Here is a 19109-nt window from a genome sequence, read left to right as displayed (position 1 = left end):
TTGAGCACAAAAATACTCCCATGTTAAGAGTCTGGATTCAGAACAACAATGCCTGAATTGAATAAGATATACAAGTTTTCAATAGGTAGAACCACACTGATTTTTTATTTAAAAAAAAAGAAGATCCAAAAGAAGAGACATATCTGGAGTTTATGACCTGCAGGTAGCAACTTCAATCACACCTTTAATTCTCTACAGAAAATCAAATCAGAGTAATAAATTTAAATACATCTCAAACTCAAATTTTGCGGGAAAAGGAAAACGCAAGAAGTCTGGGCATGTCTTGAATTCAGCATAAGCAACTTTAAGTGACTGAAACAAGCCCTTCAAACTTGCTGTAGTTTAGAGAGACCTCTCAAATGGAATTAAAACCAAAAGGAAAAAAATCTTTGATGACTTTGCAGAACCCCTACAAGTGTATCACCAAGAGAAAACCGTACACTGATCCAACCAGAGTGGCAACCAACACCGACAGAGACTCTTCTGTGAGAGCTGGGGAAGTTCAGATGAGACAGCATTCATCATGTTAGTTCATTACAACAAAGTACATGCAAACCTCATCGATGCCTTCTTCCTCATGGAATGTTCGTGACAAGAGGAGGCAAGTCATGGTATTGTCTTTCTTTGTGAACAGGATAAAATCCTTCCCAATCCGCATGGAACCCCTGGAGACAAATTTCAGGCTGCATATTACACCTGATGCACAACACTTTCTAGACTGAGTTTTCTTCCCATTATGTTCAATTATGAGATGCCAAAACCAGGTAAGGCATACGAAGGGCTTAAACAGCAACTACCATTTCTCTCTAAACATCTCATTCCTTTCAAAAGGCATCTCAATGCGGACATTTTCATAATGTTTCAAAACATTTAACACTAGTCACAACTGAAAGCTGCAGAAGTATAACGTGGCTTTCCAGGCTCTTACTATGTAGAAAGTTTAAAAAAAAAAAATTTTTTTTTTTAAATATAAAAAGGATGACTAAGGTGAGCTGTGACAATAACCTTCAAATATACGAGCAGAAAGGTAAGTGAGAAAGTGAATGCACACTTCATTTCGCTGTACGCAGAATGAATAGCAACAGACAATTTTCTGGGAGACAATATATTTCCTAATGTCTAACTCAAAGGATTCACTGACACTTCAGCTAATGCAACTTAGCAGCTAGTTGTCATGAAAAGGGACAGTCCCATCTTCCTCCCCACTCTCCTATCCCCTATAGTGCCTTCCCCATCTTCTCTTTTACCCTATTACCCAACTCGTCCAAAAAACCTTAACAGAGAAAAATTAACATTGCATCAAAAGAAGGATTAGCGTTCTGTCAGTTCAGTTCTCTTTAGATTAGCTTAATGAGATACCAAAGCTCACCTTTCGCATGTTTAGGCTTCAGTCAGCATTTCTCAGCTGTAATATAGTATGCCTCTTGCTCAAGGTTAAGAACAGGACAGAGATCTGTCCTGGAAGTGCACAGGCAGGATTTGGGATCTGTCCTGCACTGCAGCTGGATCAACAGTATCTCAAGATCCCTTACATCCCCTTTCTTTCTTTCCCCCTGGATTAGAGAGTCCCACAGATTTCCCCAGTAGGATGCACATAAATAATCAAGCCACATGGAACAGTGTAAAGCAGCAGAGTCGATCAGGGTAAGCCATAATAGCCCTCTAACTTCCCCAAAGACACCACAAACACCTTTCTAGCAAAATCCCCTCCAACCAGTAAGATTTCCTTCCCGCCTCTGTTCCTCTGCCACTTAATCCCACTCCTCCTCTCATTCCTTCCATCATTCCCCTTCTCCATGCATTTGTTTGATTTAAGAAAAAAGAAAAGGTTTAAGTCCATCTGACTTGCAATAGACAACTTTCCTAGTGAGAGGTGCAGCACTATTTTGCTCCAATTTTACTATCTGTCTGCCACAGGCATATTAAGGTTTTGTTTCCTGCTCTTTCATTTTTTTTTCCCAGCTCTGATCTGTATCCCCTGCATCATGCAAACATAATGGCAAAACACTGTTATCAGCTTTGTACAGACTTCTTTGCCACTGAAGAGCTACAACAGATGTTCATAGAGCTGTCTACCAAACCATGGTGTCTTTATTTAGATTTTGTCTGCTTTTTTTTTTTTCCTGGGAGAAAAGATATACACCTCCAAGCAAAAAATACATTTACTATCTCAACTCTAACCTCCATCATCTCAGGAGGATGGCTTTTGTTATACCTACGATTTCAAGCCGTTCCCATACTGCCCAATTTGAGTTGACTCAGGTGATCGCTTGGCTGATTTACCAAATTGAATAACACTGGCGGCTTCATCTGGAATGAGAGACAGGGAACAAAAAAAGTTTATTTTAATACACACACACCCCCCTTTTAGATAAACTTATTCACCGCTGTAAGTAGCACAGAAAAACTATAGCATGGAAGAGGCCAGAAGCCCAAGCCAAAGTCTCATCCTGAAGATCTACCATACAGCCCTGTAAGATACACATTGCTCAATGGCATTTACATTATCAAAAGCTTTGCACAGATGCCATTATGGTGACAAAAAGAGTTTCAGACTGGCCCAGTGCCCCATCTGAACTGCACGAAGACGTTTCTTTTTACAAAAAAATGTCCACAAGATGATCTGTTGTGTCCACCACAATTATCAATATGCTCATAAACCAAAACATACCCTGGGACACCGTAGCTCTGCTGTACTGCATGTACTGCTGACACCACAGACTTTAAATCACTGGCACTAGAGCATAAGTTAGTACTATAAAGAAAGGTCTTGAATTCAGGATGAATATTTTTTCTTCATGGTGTTGAACTGAATACTATGATTAATTAATGCACTAGTAAGACAAAAGCTAATTTTCACAGCAGATTGCTGGACTACTGACAGCAGGACAGCTATGGGTGAAAAGGCAGTACTAGCAAGTACCACAGCAATTAATGGAGTATTTTATTAGCATGGGACAAAATGAAAGGATGTGATGGCTTTACAGCTGAGAGGGTCTGTCATTTTTAGTTCAAGCCTTTCTATTGTTCAAGGGATAAAGCCTTTTAACATCATCTGTAGGACAGAACAATTCCTCTCCCTTCCCCCAAGAGATAGCAATCATTTCACCACAGAGTTTACTGGGAGAAATGAAACGCAATTCCAGAGACAAGGAACACGAAGTGCCTTAACAGGAAGGCTAACAACAATTACAGCCCTCAAATGCATACACAAGCTGTGAGGGAGCACGGGACATCGCTCACCCCGCCACCCAGCTATGTGGAGGCTGAGCCCGTGGACAAGCTGGATTTAAGCGTACAGGAGACCTACCCAGGTCCACTAGTACTGACAGTGAGTATTTACAATAAGATGTTTAGTACTAACACCATTGGTCTAACACGAAATCACTGAGCTGGGTGTGAGAATGTCATTTTCCATTGAAATGACATTCAGATTTAAAGCCAGAAATTACCAGGCGAAAATACAGAGGAACAACTGTGCAAGCACCTTGCTGCTTCAATTCAGTATGTTTATAATGGAGGTCCACAACTATTTCAAAACCAACTTTTGACTGGATGAAAGTACCTCTTCTTTTCCTTCAGCTAGTATTCAGAATAGTATTCTCTAGCCAAACAAAGAAAACGTTAGATTATCTTGTATTTGAGATCTGGGTAAGGATATTGATGATGATGACAACATTATTATTACTATTACTATTACTGTGTCAGTTTTAAAGCCTGGTCAGAAAAGGGGATAGAGGATATTCTAGAGAAGAGAAGGCTACTGGAACCTTTTTGCTATACAAAGAGTTGTATCAACAACTATTTTTAAGAAAACTTTGCAAAGCCTGAAAAGGGTTAAAGAGTAACTGTCTGAAGCATTTCCTCTCTCAGAAAAGGTGACCGTATGGTTTATCACTCAATGTCGGATGTCCAAAACCACTCTATAAAGACACTTCTTTCTGGGCAGAGGGACGAAGATGATGCCAAGCAGAGGGGACTACTCAGGAGCAAGGGAGCATCTCTCTCTACTTCAGGCTTGCTGTCATTGGGAGAGATTTAATCTTTACCTCCTCGCAAGAATCAAGGTACAGATGATTTTTTTCCCAGCTTTTTGAGTTAAGGCTCCAGAGGGAGTTTCACTTAAGGCTATTTTAGTCACACAGTTTTTGTTTTGTTGTGTCTCAGAGTTACCGGATTTAAAAAAAACCAAACTCCTTGGCAACAAAAAGGAGGGTGATGTGATCTATGCCAAACAGACGAGAAAAAACGATCCGAAGGAATTTGCTCAAGATGGCAGACTGATCTTCAGAGCCCAAGAAAAGGAATCAAGGGCAGAGATAAAGTTTCCTAATAAGAAATATCGGACGCCTGGGATGAAGAATTGGGGGCCAGAGCTGTTTAGTTCTTGACCGTTGGTCCTCCAGGACAGCAACGGAGCATCCTCCTGAACAACATACAGGCTGTCACAGCACACATGCTGGCTGACACACAACACACCACTGACATCCCTGCAGGCAGCTGCCTGCTCCCCTGCTATGGATCACAAGGCAGCCACTGAAGTTAGACCTGGCTTCACCCTTTGAGGAGAATCCTCTCCTATTTCCAAGTTCGCCTGTTGAGAATACACTAAACAAGGTTCCAATCTGAGCACAGAAAATTATCCTTCCTCCCTTCTCCATAAATTCATCTGCTATATTCACGTTAGGTAGAGTACTTGCAGTGGACTCGACAGCATCCTCAAAAAATATCCCAGACCCAAAGTATCTAATTTACTACTTGGGGGCAATCAGCCTAAACCAAGATTACCTCCAGTCAAGCCTTCCCTGGGACAGACAACAGGGGAGGTCTTTCATCACCATAACGAACACAAGACACTCAGCCACCTGAGGGAAATGGCTGAACACAGCTAGTGATTGACAAATCAGTTTGATATACGTTCCTGTGATTTATTTCAAAAATCTGTTAACTTAAGAGGAAACATCAATGTGCTACAAGGTTAAAGAGACATTTTCCCCTGAGAAATATGTAGACCCCTCCCCCTGAGAGTGGTCCTGTGAGTGTCACTGCCTACACACAAAAGCATATACACACACTTAAAAATAAGTGCTAGAATCTCAGTTAGATTTAAACATCATTCCTCACTGTTGTGAGCCTTGGATAAACAGTATTTTAAAAATAAAAGGTCTAATAAAGTAACCAAGACATTAGTACTTAATTAACTGCATCCAGTAAAACAAAAGCTCTTTTGAGCTTCCAAACTTCAAAAATACAGTTTAAAGGAGCAAGAACTGATATATTTACTTCAATCCCTGGGGAAGCAATGGAACAAGTCCTCTTAAAAAGTATTACAAGCCAAATGAAGCAGGTGACTGGTATAAGCCAGCACAGATTTACCAAAGGTAAGTCACGCCTGACCTGGTCACCTACAAGGCAGCACTTTCTGCCCACATGGGGAGAGCAGTGGATGTTGTTTAGCTGGACTTCAGCAAAGAGTTGGACAGTTTCCCACAACCTTCTCCTGGACAAACTGTCAAGACACAGACTGGATGGGTGGTATGCAAGACGGGTAGGGAACTGGCTCACAGGTTGCGCTCAGAGGGTGATCATCAAAATGGTTTTTACTCTGGCTCGCAGCCAGAGTGACAAGTGGGGTCCCCTAGGGATTGATGCTGTGCCCCATGCTGTTCAACACCTTCATAAGGGATCTGGATGATGGGATTGAAAGCACCCTCCCCAGGTTTGCTGATGGTGGTGAGCTGGACACATCAGAAGGGAGAGCCATTTTAGAGAGAGACTCGGACAGGCTGGAAGAGTGGACAAGCAAGAATTGTATGAAGTTCAAGCAAAGGGCAAGGTCCTGCACCTGGGATGAAATAACCAAAGAGCCCAGTACAGGCTGGGATCTGTGTGGCTGGGGAGCAGCCTTGCTGAAAGGGACCTGGGGGTCCTGGTGGACAACAAGCTGAACATAAGTCAGCAGTGCGCTGCTGCAGCAACAAAGGCAAATGGGATCCTGGGCTGCATCCACAGGGGCATTACTACAGAGACAGAGATATGATCATCCCACTCCACTCAGTGCTTCTCAGGCCACACCTGGAGTACTGTCTCCAGTTCTGGTCTCCTCAATTCAAGAAAGACACGGACAGACTGGACAGGGTCCAAAGGAGATGATGATCAAAGGGCTAGAGAACCTGCCCTATGAGAAAAGACTGAAGGAGCTAGGTCTCTTCTTCCTGGAGAAGAGAGGCCTCAGGGGGAATCTCATCACAGTATTCCAGTAATTAAAGGATGGCGGCTCTCTCTTCGCGAGGAGCCACATGGAAAACACAAGGGGCAACGGGTACAAGTTGCACTAGAAGTTTCATCTCAATATAAGAAAGAATTATTTTAGAGTGAGAACAATCAATCACTGGAACAACCTCCCCAGGGATGTGGCGGAGTCCCCATAGCTGCAGGTTTTCAAGACGTGATGGGACAGGGTGCTAAATCATCTCATCTAGGCGTCCTTTCCCACGAAAGGTTGGACCAGATGATCTTTGAGGTCCCTTCCAACCTGGGCTGTTCCATGGCTCTACGATTCTAAAATGCAAGTTAAAGACTTATTTTCTTCAATCCTTTCAGAATACAATTACAGATAACTTCCTAAATTAGTTATACTTTTTCAACCTACAAGTTGATTCACTGAATCATTGAACCTACATTTTGATTCATGAAATTGATGTAGCACCTTCAGAGTCCAAGCAGTAGGTAAAATTCTCAAGCCTAAGTATCCTCAGTAGTGATGCCATTGACGATATGGGAAATCCCAACCTAAGATGTGCTGCATGAGATCTATTGCTTGGTTTTCTAATTGACTCCTATTTAGTCCCTTATGAAAAAGCCAAACTTCTCGGCCAGTACTATTATCCTAATATCTCCCTGTGGGACACAATGCTTTTTTAGAAAATATCTGTGCTGTGGCATCACTGAATCCTCAGATCTTTTGATAACTTATGACTCTACAGCATAAGATGCTTGCAGCTTGAGTACAAATGTATTTTGATCTTCAGACCACACAATCCAGTGTGATCTTTAAGAGAGCCAATGCAGCAAGTTCTGAATGCAATTGTAGTAGGAGTCATTTGACAAACACACCTTAGCCAATACTTAAATCCCACTTTGTCACAAAATCAGCAATACAGGAGCAAAAACAGTGTAAAAGCTGCTATTAGACTCTGCGGCATTAGAACAGATATTTGTCACCTTCTACTCTCAATCCAGAGACAAATAATTTTCAAGACATGCAGAAAAGGTTGTATTTCTTCTCCCTGATCCAAAGGCTTGTGAAAAGGCTACAGTTAAGTCTCTGAACTTGTTTTATGGATGGGGCTTAATTGCTTGCTTCAATTCCATGGGTGACAGAAAAGTACTCTCAGAAGACCTGTTTAGCATCCTTAACTGTATTCCAGAGAATGCACAGAAGGTATCTAGACTTCAAACTAAATTCCTTCATGCAGGTCACAAATCTGCATATCAAAGATGTTAATGTACTTTTATAAGCACTAATAAATGGAACTAAACACTTCATATCACAAGAGAATCTTAAAGTACTAAGGGATCAGAACAAAAATGTTAGTCGATGCTTATCTACCCATCTCCCCTGCCTTCTCCAAAACCTTCCAATTTAGCCCAACTTTTCTGCCAGCAGAGAGCTCCTCACAGGAGGATTTACCTGTCTTCAAGACACAAAGAAGATGGTATGGGTTGACAGCACTGTTCACTGATGCTAAAGCAAAGCAAGAAGGCTTTGCTCCCGCTAGATACAACACTGATTCACATCAATTCTTACGACGAGGCAGAAGTACCTTTGTTACATTTTTCTCATACTCCTAATTGTCAAGTATTGATCTCAATCACAATGCCAATGATGAAACAATGGCAAAATGCTTTCAAAGCTAAGCTTTCCATTTCTGCCATGGCACACTTTCTTATTAGAACTGAGATCCACTAACAGCTTGGCAGCCTCTACTGGGGAAAAGGCTTATGCCCATCAAAGCTTGTGCTTGTTCTTTTTTCTGGCTACACTATTCTCCCTCCAGCCCCAAGGCCAACTTTGGTGTGCTGGAAAACCACAGGCCAGGCTGACTCAACTCTATAATGCAGCAAAACAATTTTCTTTTGGCCAGATTAGTTTTCTGCAACTGAAGAGGTGAATAGTTTGACATATGATACAGTGCGAAAGAGCCAGTGCAGAGGCAGGAACACATATCCAGGCATGGAACATGCCCCTTTCAACATAACCAAGCTGTTAATTCAGCTTAAGCCGTAACATGAAACCTCAGCTTGAAAATGCAAGTGTAACTTCCTGTCACTTACTTGAATCCATTCCCGTTCCATCATCCAAAAAACACAGTATGAATCCGCCTCGTAGGTCTTCCCGTCGCTCTACAAGAGAACAGTTATTCACTACTCCCACAAGCAAAAGTTCCATAAAATGGAATCAGTGTTCATGACAGAAGTAACACAAGAAACAGGACTTTCACAACCCCAATATAGCTAAGCTGTAAGAAAGAGCATGAGATTTTTCGTTACAGAATTACTAAGAACTTCTTCTGCACTTTAAACTGTATGTAAATATATGCTACAAGGGTATATTGTAAAAGCAGGTTTCTTAAGCATCTGGTATAAACAGTTACTCACTTTACCTGACCTCAGCTGAAGGCTGATCTAAGTGCTTGCCCAAGTTACGTGTAAAGGTACTACTTTTTGAAAGACAACAGGCACTGGAGCACAGGACAAACAGTAGAATCACAGAATTATTTAGGTTGGAAGAGATCCTTAAGATCATTGAGTCCAACCATAAACCTAACACTGCCAAGTCCATCAGTAAACCATGTCCCTAAGCACCACATCTACATGTCTCTTAAATACGTATAGATGGTGACTCAACCACTTCCCTGGGCAGCCTGTTGCAATGCTTGATAACCCCTTCACTGAAGACATTTTTCCTAATATCCAATCTAAACCTTCCATGTTGCAACTTGAGGCCATTTCCGCTTATCCTACCACTTGTTACTTGGGAAAAGAGACTGATACCCACCTCATTACGACCTCCTTTCAGGTAGTTGGAGAGAGCAAAGGTCTCCCCTGAGCCTCCTTTTCTCCAGGCTAAACAACCTCAGTTCCCTCAGCTGCTCCTCATAAAAGACTTGTTCTCCAGACCCTTCACCAGCTTTGTTGCTCTTCCTTGGACGTGCTCCAACACCTCAATGTCTTTCCTGTAGTGAGGGGCCCTAAACTCTACACAGTATTGGGCATAAACACCCTCACTCTTATTCTACCAGGTACAACACACATTTGCAGCTTAAATCCAAGTTAATTACTGACTTAACTGGTGACACGTAAGGAAACAGCAGGAGTGACTTACCAGTATAAATGTCTATTCTCGTGGCATCTGCATCTCTACAAAGCAATAAAAACACAATCAATATTCAAATGTCAAACAGAAATGAAAATAAAATCCAGGCACATGCAATAATTTCCAAAACGAACTGGCTGCACAGAGTCCACAAAGTCCACAAAGGCCCCACAGTCAACACTAACAGATGAGTTAAAAGACACATTGTTCTACTTTTTGCCTAGTTGAATCCAAACTCCAGCACAAGACATTGCTGCCACACAGCTAAACCTAGTTACAGTGAGTATCACTGGCTTTTTAACAAAAGTCATATGGGGGGGGGGGGGGGCATCAAATAAGCACACACTTGGGAGCTCCCTCCTGTATGAAACAAACAATACCTACATTTTTTCTGTCGAGCTGTATATAAAAAGTGTAGTAATTCTACATAAAACTCCATCCAAATACATTCAAGGTTGTCATAGGAAACTGTGTCATTGCAAAATCATTTAAGTAAAGCCCTTCATACACTGTGCGTCCTCCTCTGTATTTGAAAAAGTAGCATATACAGTACTACTGCCCTCTTCTCAAAACCGATTTTAATTTTTTTTTTCCATGTAGACCATCAGGTACCCTTGGTTTGCTGATAAGAAGAGTGCAATTGTAGTGCTATAATAAAACCCTATTTTGCAAATGCCAAAGTCACTTTGTCTTGTCTTTGTATATCCAGCCAAGTACAGCTACCTCCTTCCCAGAAGGCCAACCTGTCTTTTGCCAGAGGAACCAAGAGGTTGAAGAGAAAACCACCCATTAATCTCAAAGACACTACATTTAACTATGTTGTAGCAAAAGTGAAAACAGCAACAGTGCGCGCGCACGGCTGATTCCCCACACAGAATTTTTCCTACACAGAAATCTTCCAGTTTCAGCTCCTTACATTACGAACTGCATAGTGTGACAATTCATGCTTGATAGAAAATGATCTCAAAATATTTCCATAATGCCACATCAGAATATTTTGTGAAGCTCTAGAGATAAGTATGCAAGGCTTGGGATGCAGCTATAGCCTGGATTCCCAAACGCAAACATGAGAAATGTGGCCTCAAACCTGCAATTTCCAAATACCAAGTCTCCTCTGAAGTGGCACAATTGCTCTAATGGTTCTTGCTCTATTTTTCAGCATCCCACTTCTCATTTCATTTTCATCCTGGCACCATGCTCTATACTAAAAGTCAAGGATTATCTAAGTATCTTAGAAGTCCCAGCTCCAGTAATTATTATTTTACCAATTTCTTTAAACAAAAAGGCAGACTTATTTATTCCTTAAATCTACTTCCCTTCCAATCTGACTTCTTCTATGATTCATTCAAACTTACCTTTTCAGGAATAATACTTTTTTTTTTTTTTCTTAAGGGCATAGACGTGGCAGTATAAGAGGACCAAGGGAAATATTCACACTAAACTACAGTAAAGTCTTCTATTTTGTATTTTTTGTGAAGTCTACTAGAAGTGAAAATTGCTCAAGATCAACAAATAGACAGGCTGGTTAAATCTTAACCGAATTTACCTTGGGAATTAGGCACTCTCAGGTACATACCTGGCATTATCTACAAGTTCAGCAAGGGCACCAAACAAGAACTCATGGGTAGTTCTGCAACGAAACACAGAATCAGCAGGGTTACACTGACGCTTAAAAAAAGAGACCTTTAAATAAACAAGAATCTCAACCACATTTTAAACAAATTCAATTGCATGTCTACAATACTAACATCTGCCACTAACAGGAGACTAGAAACGAGTGTTTTACTGTCTACCAGAGGCAGACACACAGCAGACAGGCTGCCCCGGGGAGAATCTGATTCAACAAACTGCTGCTCACTATGGTCTAAAAAACATGGCATGGTCAACAGACACAACAGAGAAAATTATTGACCTAATGAACCTGCCTATGAACCAGTCAATAATTCATACAAATTCTGAATTATTCACCATGTTGACAGATCTCTTCATGGCAACTAAACGCTGCCTGTATGTAAAACATAGACAGATGAGGATTATGCATAAAGTCTGTCTCCCCCAAGCACATATTCACTTTGCAGAAGTTATTTCTGACAGGAGGAAGCTTCCAGATCCTGGGAGACTCCCAATAGCTGCAACTGCTCCTAATTCAGAGAAAGACAGTCTTCTGCCACCCCTGTACCACATCACCTTCCAAACTCAACACTCAAATTATCTAGCCAGGTGCCACTTCAGTACAATCTCAAAAGCCACGTTTAGTTTCCAGTCTCTTAACTGCCACCTTTTAGAAGCAGCACCCATTTGAAAGCCATTAGTTACGTGCCTCAACCTTGAAAGAAGACACATGGTGAGAAAACCTTGAAGAGCTAATAAAATCATTACAATACATTGTCTGCCAACATTTTGGCAGTGCTAGGTTAACGGTTGGACTTGATGATCTTAAAGGTCTTTTCCAACCTTAACGATTCTATGATTCTATAATTAACATACTATCTCCACTGAACGCCCAACTTGGTGACCTACCTTCAAAATCTAACAATTATTTCAAATGTAGATGAGCCACATCAGCCTCAATATTAACAGCAGCTATAAGACCTGGAGAAACAGTTGCTGGAATTTGTTCCTCCTCCAGGATATTCGATGAAGAGACTGAGTCCTCAGAAACTGTTTTTATCAAAATGTTTCAGTTCACATGAAACCTCTTCACATACAACCTTCTTTCACTATTACACAAAAAGGCCAACAAGTGACGAAACAGAAAATGATACTTATTCGTATTTTCAGCTTTCAAAGAACAGATACATAGGTACTTCCCACACAAAAATATATAGCTGTCCATAACACTAATAATCACAAAATGAACTTTCATATCTATCTTCAATGTCATGACACCTAACTCATCAATGCATCTCCAATCAGAGGTAAAACACATCAGCTTTCAAAGTTATCACTAGAACCATGAGAATGGAGATTTCCATCTCTGCAAGCTCCCACTTGCCCACACAGAGACAAGAGACAGAACAGAACAGTGTTTTGAAGACCATCTTCCCAATCAGAAAACTTCCACAGAAGCTCAAACCTGGTGCTCTTTCCTTTGAGCAGGATTTCCTGTGCACAGATTTCAAGTGCTCCCTTGAGTTTATGATCACCTACTTGGGTCCACAAATCAACATCCCAGAAGTTTATTTAGAAAGTAACCTATGTCAGGAAAAACCCATATGCAAATGGATGCTTTGGCACTCGTAACTATGCTTCGTTAGCAGTTTTTACTCTACAATTTAAAGAATGCCTCAAACTAAGGTAAAGGTGCACATAACATATAAATAGGGATTTCCAAAGAAAGACATTGGAACAAAATAGTTGAAAATGTAGCTGTAGGTGATAAGAAGCAAGAGAAAACATGATTTCCACATAGCCTGACACCATACTCAACTTGAACATCTACCAAAACTGGAACCTCTTGTGCTGACACAGGCAAAGTAAAACCTTGCTACAAGCAAGTGAAATCCACTCCAGCTATTTATCACTAACAAAAATTTATACACACTATAAGTACCTTCTGTTCAGTATATTAATCTCAACACTTACACTTATCTTGTCAATATCTAATTAAAGTCACATGAAGTGCTTTGGCCTTATTCAATCAACTCAGCTTTAACAAAAACCATGGTCTTGCCTTACGGTCAAAAGTGCCTGAAATACTTAACATCCACCATTATCAACTGGTGACAATTTTCCCCCACCTCCAAAAAAAATCTTGGGATTCTTTTACTTGCAACATAAGTTTAAAAAACACAAGGCAAGCTGTTGGGAAAATGAAGTCTATCAGAACTTCCACATAACCTGGAAACACTTAAGCGTGAGATAGATGGGCATCATCAGAGGCAACAGTAACCCCCATCAGCCAGAGCACTTGAAATACAACTATTACTGGTCATACAATGGATAAAGTGACACATGGAAGGGGAGGAAGTGTTATCAAAATCTGTAGTCTCAGTGACAACTCATCTTGGCGGAAGTAGACTGCCTTGCACCTTCCTACAACTTCCAACTTTCATTCGAGACAGCTCCATGCAGGAGTGCAGGCTTGCCAAGGAACAGAACAATGCTACCAATTTATTGAAATTTGGGCTACAAAAGATCAAGTCAGATGACTCTGTAGAACATGACTGATTTCAAACACCTCTACAAACAACCATTTGGAGTAACGTCCTAAGGGAAGAAAAGCTCATTTTGTGAGCAGTTCTTAGAGGACCACCCTGTTTGAACCTGGCTGGACTCCTGATCCTGCATAGTGACAAGGACCTAATTACTGATGAAAGACATAAGACTTCATATTTGTTCTGAAGGAGGCTGCATCTGGGACAATGTTCAAGTTTGGCATCTGCATCAGGAACAAGAGCTATCACCTTAGTACTGCATTCCATTTCAGGCCAGAACAGAAAACATACACAAGAAGAAATGGTAGAGCTTGGGGCGTGGGTAGATGTTGTTGGTCTGTTATTACTAGTATTCCTCAAGTCCACCATTCAGTCATTTTGAAGTCTTTCTATTTGAGGGACCTTCTTCCACTCCAGTTGTATTCAACAGGACAATTCTAGTTACAGAAAAAACCTCAAGTTCAATCACAAGCTAAATCCTACCTACTGTTAGAAGACAATGTCAGCTGTTCAACTTTTAACAAACTCCTTCAATTTTGCATTACAAATATTCAAAATATGCAAAAACAAGTTGGTTGGGCTCAGGTGTGTTTTTGTGATCATCTCAATGAACAGCTTTAGAAGTATCTTAAAGTAGCAGCATTTAATTTTTAAGGAAAACCAACGTGAAGGCAAGCAGGTGGCTCTGGGAAGTCATAAAAACAACGCATGGGTAATTTTCACATTATCCTGGTTTTGGCTGTGATAGAGTTAATTTTCTTCCTAGTAGCTGGTATAGTGCTGTGTTTTGGATTTAGTATGAGAGTAATGTTGATAACACACAGATGTTTTAGTTGTTGCTAAGTAGCGCTTACACTAAGCCAAGGACTTTTCAGCTTCTCATGCTTTACAGACTGAGAAAGCTGGAGATGCACAAGCTGGGAGGGGGCACAGTCAGGACAGCTCCATTATCAAAAGCCCTATGCTGTTCTTGGGTTGGTTTTGGGTTTAGTTGGTGGTTGTGGTTTGTTCCCTCCCCCCCCCCTCATTTTTTTCTTGGGGGAGCAGGGGTGGTTTATTTGTCATGGGTTGGTTTGGGGGGTTTTTTGCTTTTAAAAATTACTTCTATCGTTTCCATTCCCATTCTTAGGGAAGCATTTGGCTTATACACTGATCCCCATAATCTCAAAAGGCTCTTTGCTCATGATGGACAAAAAGCCCTGGCTTTGGCTTATTCATACACACTAGCATCCAGGTCCTCCTAACAATTTTGTAATGAAGTTATACATTGCAGATATGTAGCACACCAGAAGTAGACCAGCAGCATAAGCAGAACAGAAAGTATGGTGGCAACATGAAGTAGTTTTAATATTTAATACTTCAGAGCAGCAACACATCAGCCTCTTCTGCAGCACAGACATTATCTTCTTATGAAGGTGGCCAGAGTTCTGGTGTTCCGCAAGCAAATATAAGCTGCTCGCAGAGCTCTGCCATACCATCTTCAAATCCATAAAAATGTTTGTTTTCTGCAGCTGGACATGAGAATTTCACAAATCAGCAACAGCATCAGGAACGTGACTCAGTATCATCCATCGTCTTCAGACACCAGACTGTTCACTCCACATGCAAACACTACCAGCCAAGCCAGAGAGTGAAGCCACAGGACATGGACCCAAGGGTGACACCAGGCTGTTACTAGGTTTCTTCTACTGTGCAAAACCCATTACTTTCCCGATCCTGAAAAGAAATGGATCATAATGCTCTTAGCACATGTAAGTGAGATTCATCTTAGTTGCTCTTGCAGACATATCTTGTGTTACCAACAAAACCAGTCAGATCTACTTTGAAATCATCACCCGCATTTGCATGCATCAGAAGTCTTTAGACTGCTGCAGACCACGGTGGTCCTTCACACGTTGAAAAGGGGAAGTGAGAAGATAAGCCTGCGCTTTATTTCTTCTTCTGTTGATGGTAACATAAGAGTCAACTCTTCCACAAAACGTTAGGAGATAATCTTACGCCGGTGACCAGCTGATCAAAACGAACACATGCCAAGTGTGATTCATATTGTTCTTCCAGGGCAGTTCAGCCAGAACGAACACTTTCTTTAAACTCTTCTGTACATGGCACTGCAAGGCTTATGTGCAATATGCAGGCCTCAGATGGGTGCTTAACCCTGCTAAGCACTGTTTCCTGGTGGCGCTTCCCATTTTCTAGACGAACTCAGAAGTAAGCCATTTTAAAGAACTTTGCCTCTTCTCAGAAGATTTTATTTTGGGGGATTCATCAGTGACATGCAAAAGCCACAGCAGCTTCAAAAAGCTGATCAGAAGAAGAATGTCATATTCCTGCTTGAAATACACCTGCACAAAATATTCAGGCACGAATGAAATGAGATGCCATGGAGGGATGACAGCCGCTACGGCGAGCGCATGCCTTTCCAGAGGGGTGTGGCCGTAAGGCTACGGCTGAGCTAGCGGCTACACCCGCCTCCTTCTGCGAGCCCCCCCCAGAGGCCTGTCCTCTCCACGTACCGTTATAGTCTATAAACCGCAGGCCCGCCCACAGCACGACAGCCCCGCCCGGGCGTGTCCGGCCTCCGGAGCCGGTAGGAGCCCACGAGGCGCGCAGGACGTGCGGGCCAGGGCGCTGGGGCCGCGGGGGGCGGCTCTACCCCGCCAGGCCGGCGCGGCCTCGGCCGGGCGCACCCGTACTCACCTGCCGCCCCAGGCGCCGCGGCCGCTGCCGCGGGCACAGAGGGGTCGCCCCGGGGGGCGCGGGCCACAGCACCGCCCCGCCGCAGCCCTACCCGGCGGCCGCGGCCCGTCGCGGCGCGGCCCGGTACTCACGAGTTCGTGTGCAGGTACTCGAAGGTGAGCTGGGCCCGGTTCAGGCTGCTGTAATTGGCCAAGGCCATGGCGGCGACGGGGCCCGGGCCGCGCTCCGCGTGCGCCGGCGGCCCCGCGCGCCTCGAGGCCTCCCCGCCCGCCGCCGGTCACTGCCCCCCCCGGGAGGCCAGCGCCGCGCGCGGGGCCCCCGCCAGGCCGCGGCTGCGGCCGCTCCTGCCGGGCCGGGCGCCCCGCCTGCCCACCGGCCCCGCTTTGTCTCCGCCGCGATCCCGATCGCGCCCCGCCGCAGCCCCCAGCCACCCCCGCCCGGCGGGGCGTGGCCGAACCGCTCACCGGCCATTGGGCGGGCCGCGGCACGTGACGGGAGAGCCATGGCGCGGGCCGCTGCGGCTTCTCTACGGCCGCGTGACTGGCGCGCTGGGCCGATGAGAGGCGGGTGGGAGCGGGTGAGTGCGGTGCGCGCAGGCACCACACCAACCGCGCTACAGCGCGCGGAGGCCCCGCGGCCGCCCACGAGACCCCCCCCAGGACCGCCCCCCCCCCCTTCCCTGGGCTTCCGGCCCGCCCCGCCCGGAGCCGAGCGCCTCAGCGCTGCGGGAGCGGGAGCAGCTGCGGCGGCCTCCCCAAGGGCGGGCGGGAGGGGAGAGCGAGCTGCGCCGGGAGGGCCGCCTGGTAGCGGGAGCAGCGTCCAGCCCGCGCGTCCTGAGGAAACCCCGCCGGAACGGTGGGGCCCGACCGCCGCAGGGGCTAGCGGGGACCAGGGCGGGCACCGGGGCCTGGCCCTGCGCCGCCCGGCCCGGCGCCACTCGGACGGGGGAGGCGGCTGCGGCGAGCGGGGCTCGGCGGGTCCAGCTGACGGTAAATCTTGGGCGCGGGGGCGCAGCGGGAGAAGCTTCCCCGTCCCCCGGAGTTGCGGGAACGGCTCTGGGCGCCGTGTGCAAGGGCCGCGGCTCCATCGGAGGGACGCAGCTGGATGGAGAGACCCCGCCGCTGAAATCCGTTGGGAGACTGTCGGCCTCTGGCCTACGAGAGAGTGTGTGGACTTCAACGGCTGCGTGGTTCCTGCAGCTGGCAGCACGTACAGTTGGTGAAGGCTCTGGGAAGTCATTAAGGAGAAGCGGATGAATGTGCCTGTACATGTTAAAGAGAGGGTGTACAAAACCAGAAATATTCTTGCTTCAATCCTGTGCTTTTGATTCATCTTGAAATCTGAAGGGATTGAGCAAACCGGGGTTGTCCTCCTTGTATCCTGCGCACACCTTGTCCCCCTCTAAACTACTACCCTGGAATCCTGAAGGTCAGAAATTCTTTGCTGAACACACGAGTTGCCCAGCGGAAAAACATACCAAATTCTCCTTCTGAAATGGACTTTAAAACATGATGGCTGCATCTCCTGCATCTCGGATAATAGGAATCTGAACTAAAGATCCAAAATCTGAAGGAATTAAGTCTGTGCCGAAACTGATGTGGTGTATCTGAGCTATGCGGCGGAAAGTTAAATTTAATGATCTATTAATCGTGATTGGTGAATGGCTAAAATCCGACCTTCATATTTGAGTTGCTTGCCTCCCATTTTGTTTGCAGTACCTTCTGGTCTGTGTGTTTATGTGAAATGGGTCCCCAGTGGTACACAAGCCAGAGCTGACGACTCTGCAGCTTTGACCTGAGAACTTTGCTTCCCAGCACAGCATTTAGTTCTGTTCATCCTCAGTTCAACCTGTTCGGGTCTAAAGATTCCTTCAAGCCAGCAAGTCATGTCATTCCTGCCAATGGGGATTGCTCTGTGTGTACGTGTATAGTCATCAAAAAGTCACTGCATACGTGTGTGCAGTGACTCTTAGGCCTTATTTCTGAAAAGCTATGCACAGCAGAACATCAAAGCTGCATGAAAGAATTAGGAAAATTACTGGCAACAACTGTGTTGAGGTGTCATTATGACAGAATATAACGTATCTATTTGAGTCTTTTAAAGATTGTAGCATCAGTATTGTGCTCAGCTTTTATTTCATCATCTTGCAGTCAATATCAGAAGCAGATGTTGAAAAGCGGTATAAATTGCATCAGTGTAAGAGCAAAGTAACTACCCAGATACATGTTCCTAAGGAACACGAACCTGGACTTGTGCATCTCGTCAGCCTTGCTCTCTTTGGTACTCTGGGTACCTCCCCTTTTCCTAACAGGACTTTGTCTCATTGTCTTACCTTCGGGGAGGAACTAGTGTTCCTGTCCTGACATTGGAGAGGTTGACAACATCAACAGAGTACTGCAGCGCTCTGGAACAGAGCAGTTGGACACCTTCCTGCTGCTCCTGTGGGATCTGACCTGCTCCTAGGACTGGCTGGCTTGATGCCAGTCCTTTCCATCTGGTCCTTGGGAGAAGACCAGTACATTGCACTTCCATTTTTGTTTGGCCAGTCCCAGGCAGGAAATAACTTTTCCATCCCACCATTTGGTGTTGAATTCCACGTCTTTTTCATTTTTTTTGACAAAAGTGGAATGAAAATTTAATTCTTAAACTTTCCATAGCTGTTCTGAAGTAGGTTTCAGACATGTTTCCGACTTCTGCTCTTTGGTCTCTCTTGCCCAAGTCTTGAAAGGATTGTATCATTGTTCACTGGCCCTCTGAGCTGCCAGACATTGTCCCAAGGAGTGACAAAATGAATTTACCTTTTGCAAAACAGCATTTGGATCACACTACAGCTCTACCTTGGCCACAGCAGACCTGTTCTTTGGTGGGAACCTGTC

The 19109-nt window shown here is 44.3% G+C and overlaps 1 protein-coding gene across 1 annotated transcript in view; it reads right to left on the bottom strand.

Moving 5' to 3' along the window:
- The window catches only part of MORC2 (MORC family CW-type zinc finger 2), a gene marked incomplete at its 5' end in the record, with an annotated part of 50670 nt that extends 34238 nt beyond the window's left edge, over nucleotides 1-16432 (bottom strand). The window contains 6 exons of the mRNA XM_082325475.1: nucleotides 557-665; nucleotides 2220-2310; nucleotides 8338-8406; nucleotides 9389-9423; nucleotides 10956-11009; nucleotides 16365-16432. Of these exons, the coding sequence (XP_082181601.1) occupies nucleotides 557-665; nucleotides 2220-2310; nucleotides 8338-8406; nucleotides 9389-9423; nucleotides 10956-11009; nucleotides 16365-16432 (426 nt within the window). The remainder of the gene's footprint in view (nucleotides 1-556; nucleotides 666-2219; nucleotides 2311-8337; nucleotides 8407-9388; nucleotides 9424-10955; nucleotides 11010-16364) is intronic.
- Nucleotides 16433-19109: the final 2677 nt, after the last annotated feature.

The sequence above is a fragment of the Platalea leucorodia genome, assembly GCF_965183815.1.
Source record: "Platalea leucorodia genome assembly, chromosome: 12".
Lineage (NCBI taxonomy): Eukaryota > Metazoa > Chordata > Aves > Pelecaniformes > Threskiornithidae > Platalea > Platalea leucorodia.
The sequence above is the reverse complement of the archived record's forward strand: the minus strand, read 5'-3'. Positions and strand labels throughout refer to the sequence as shown.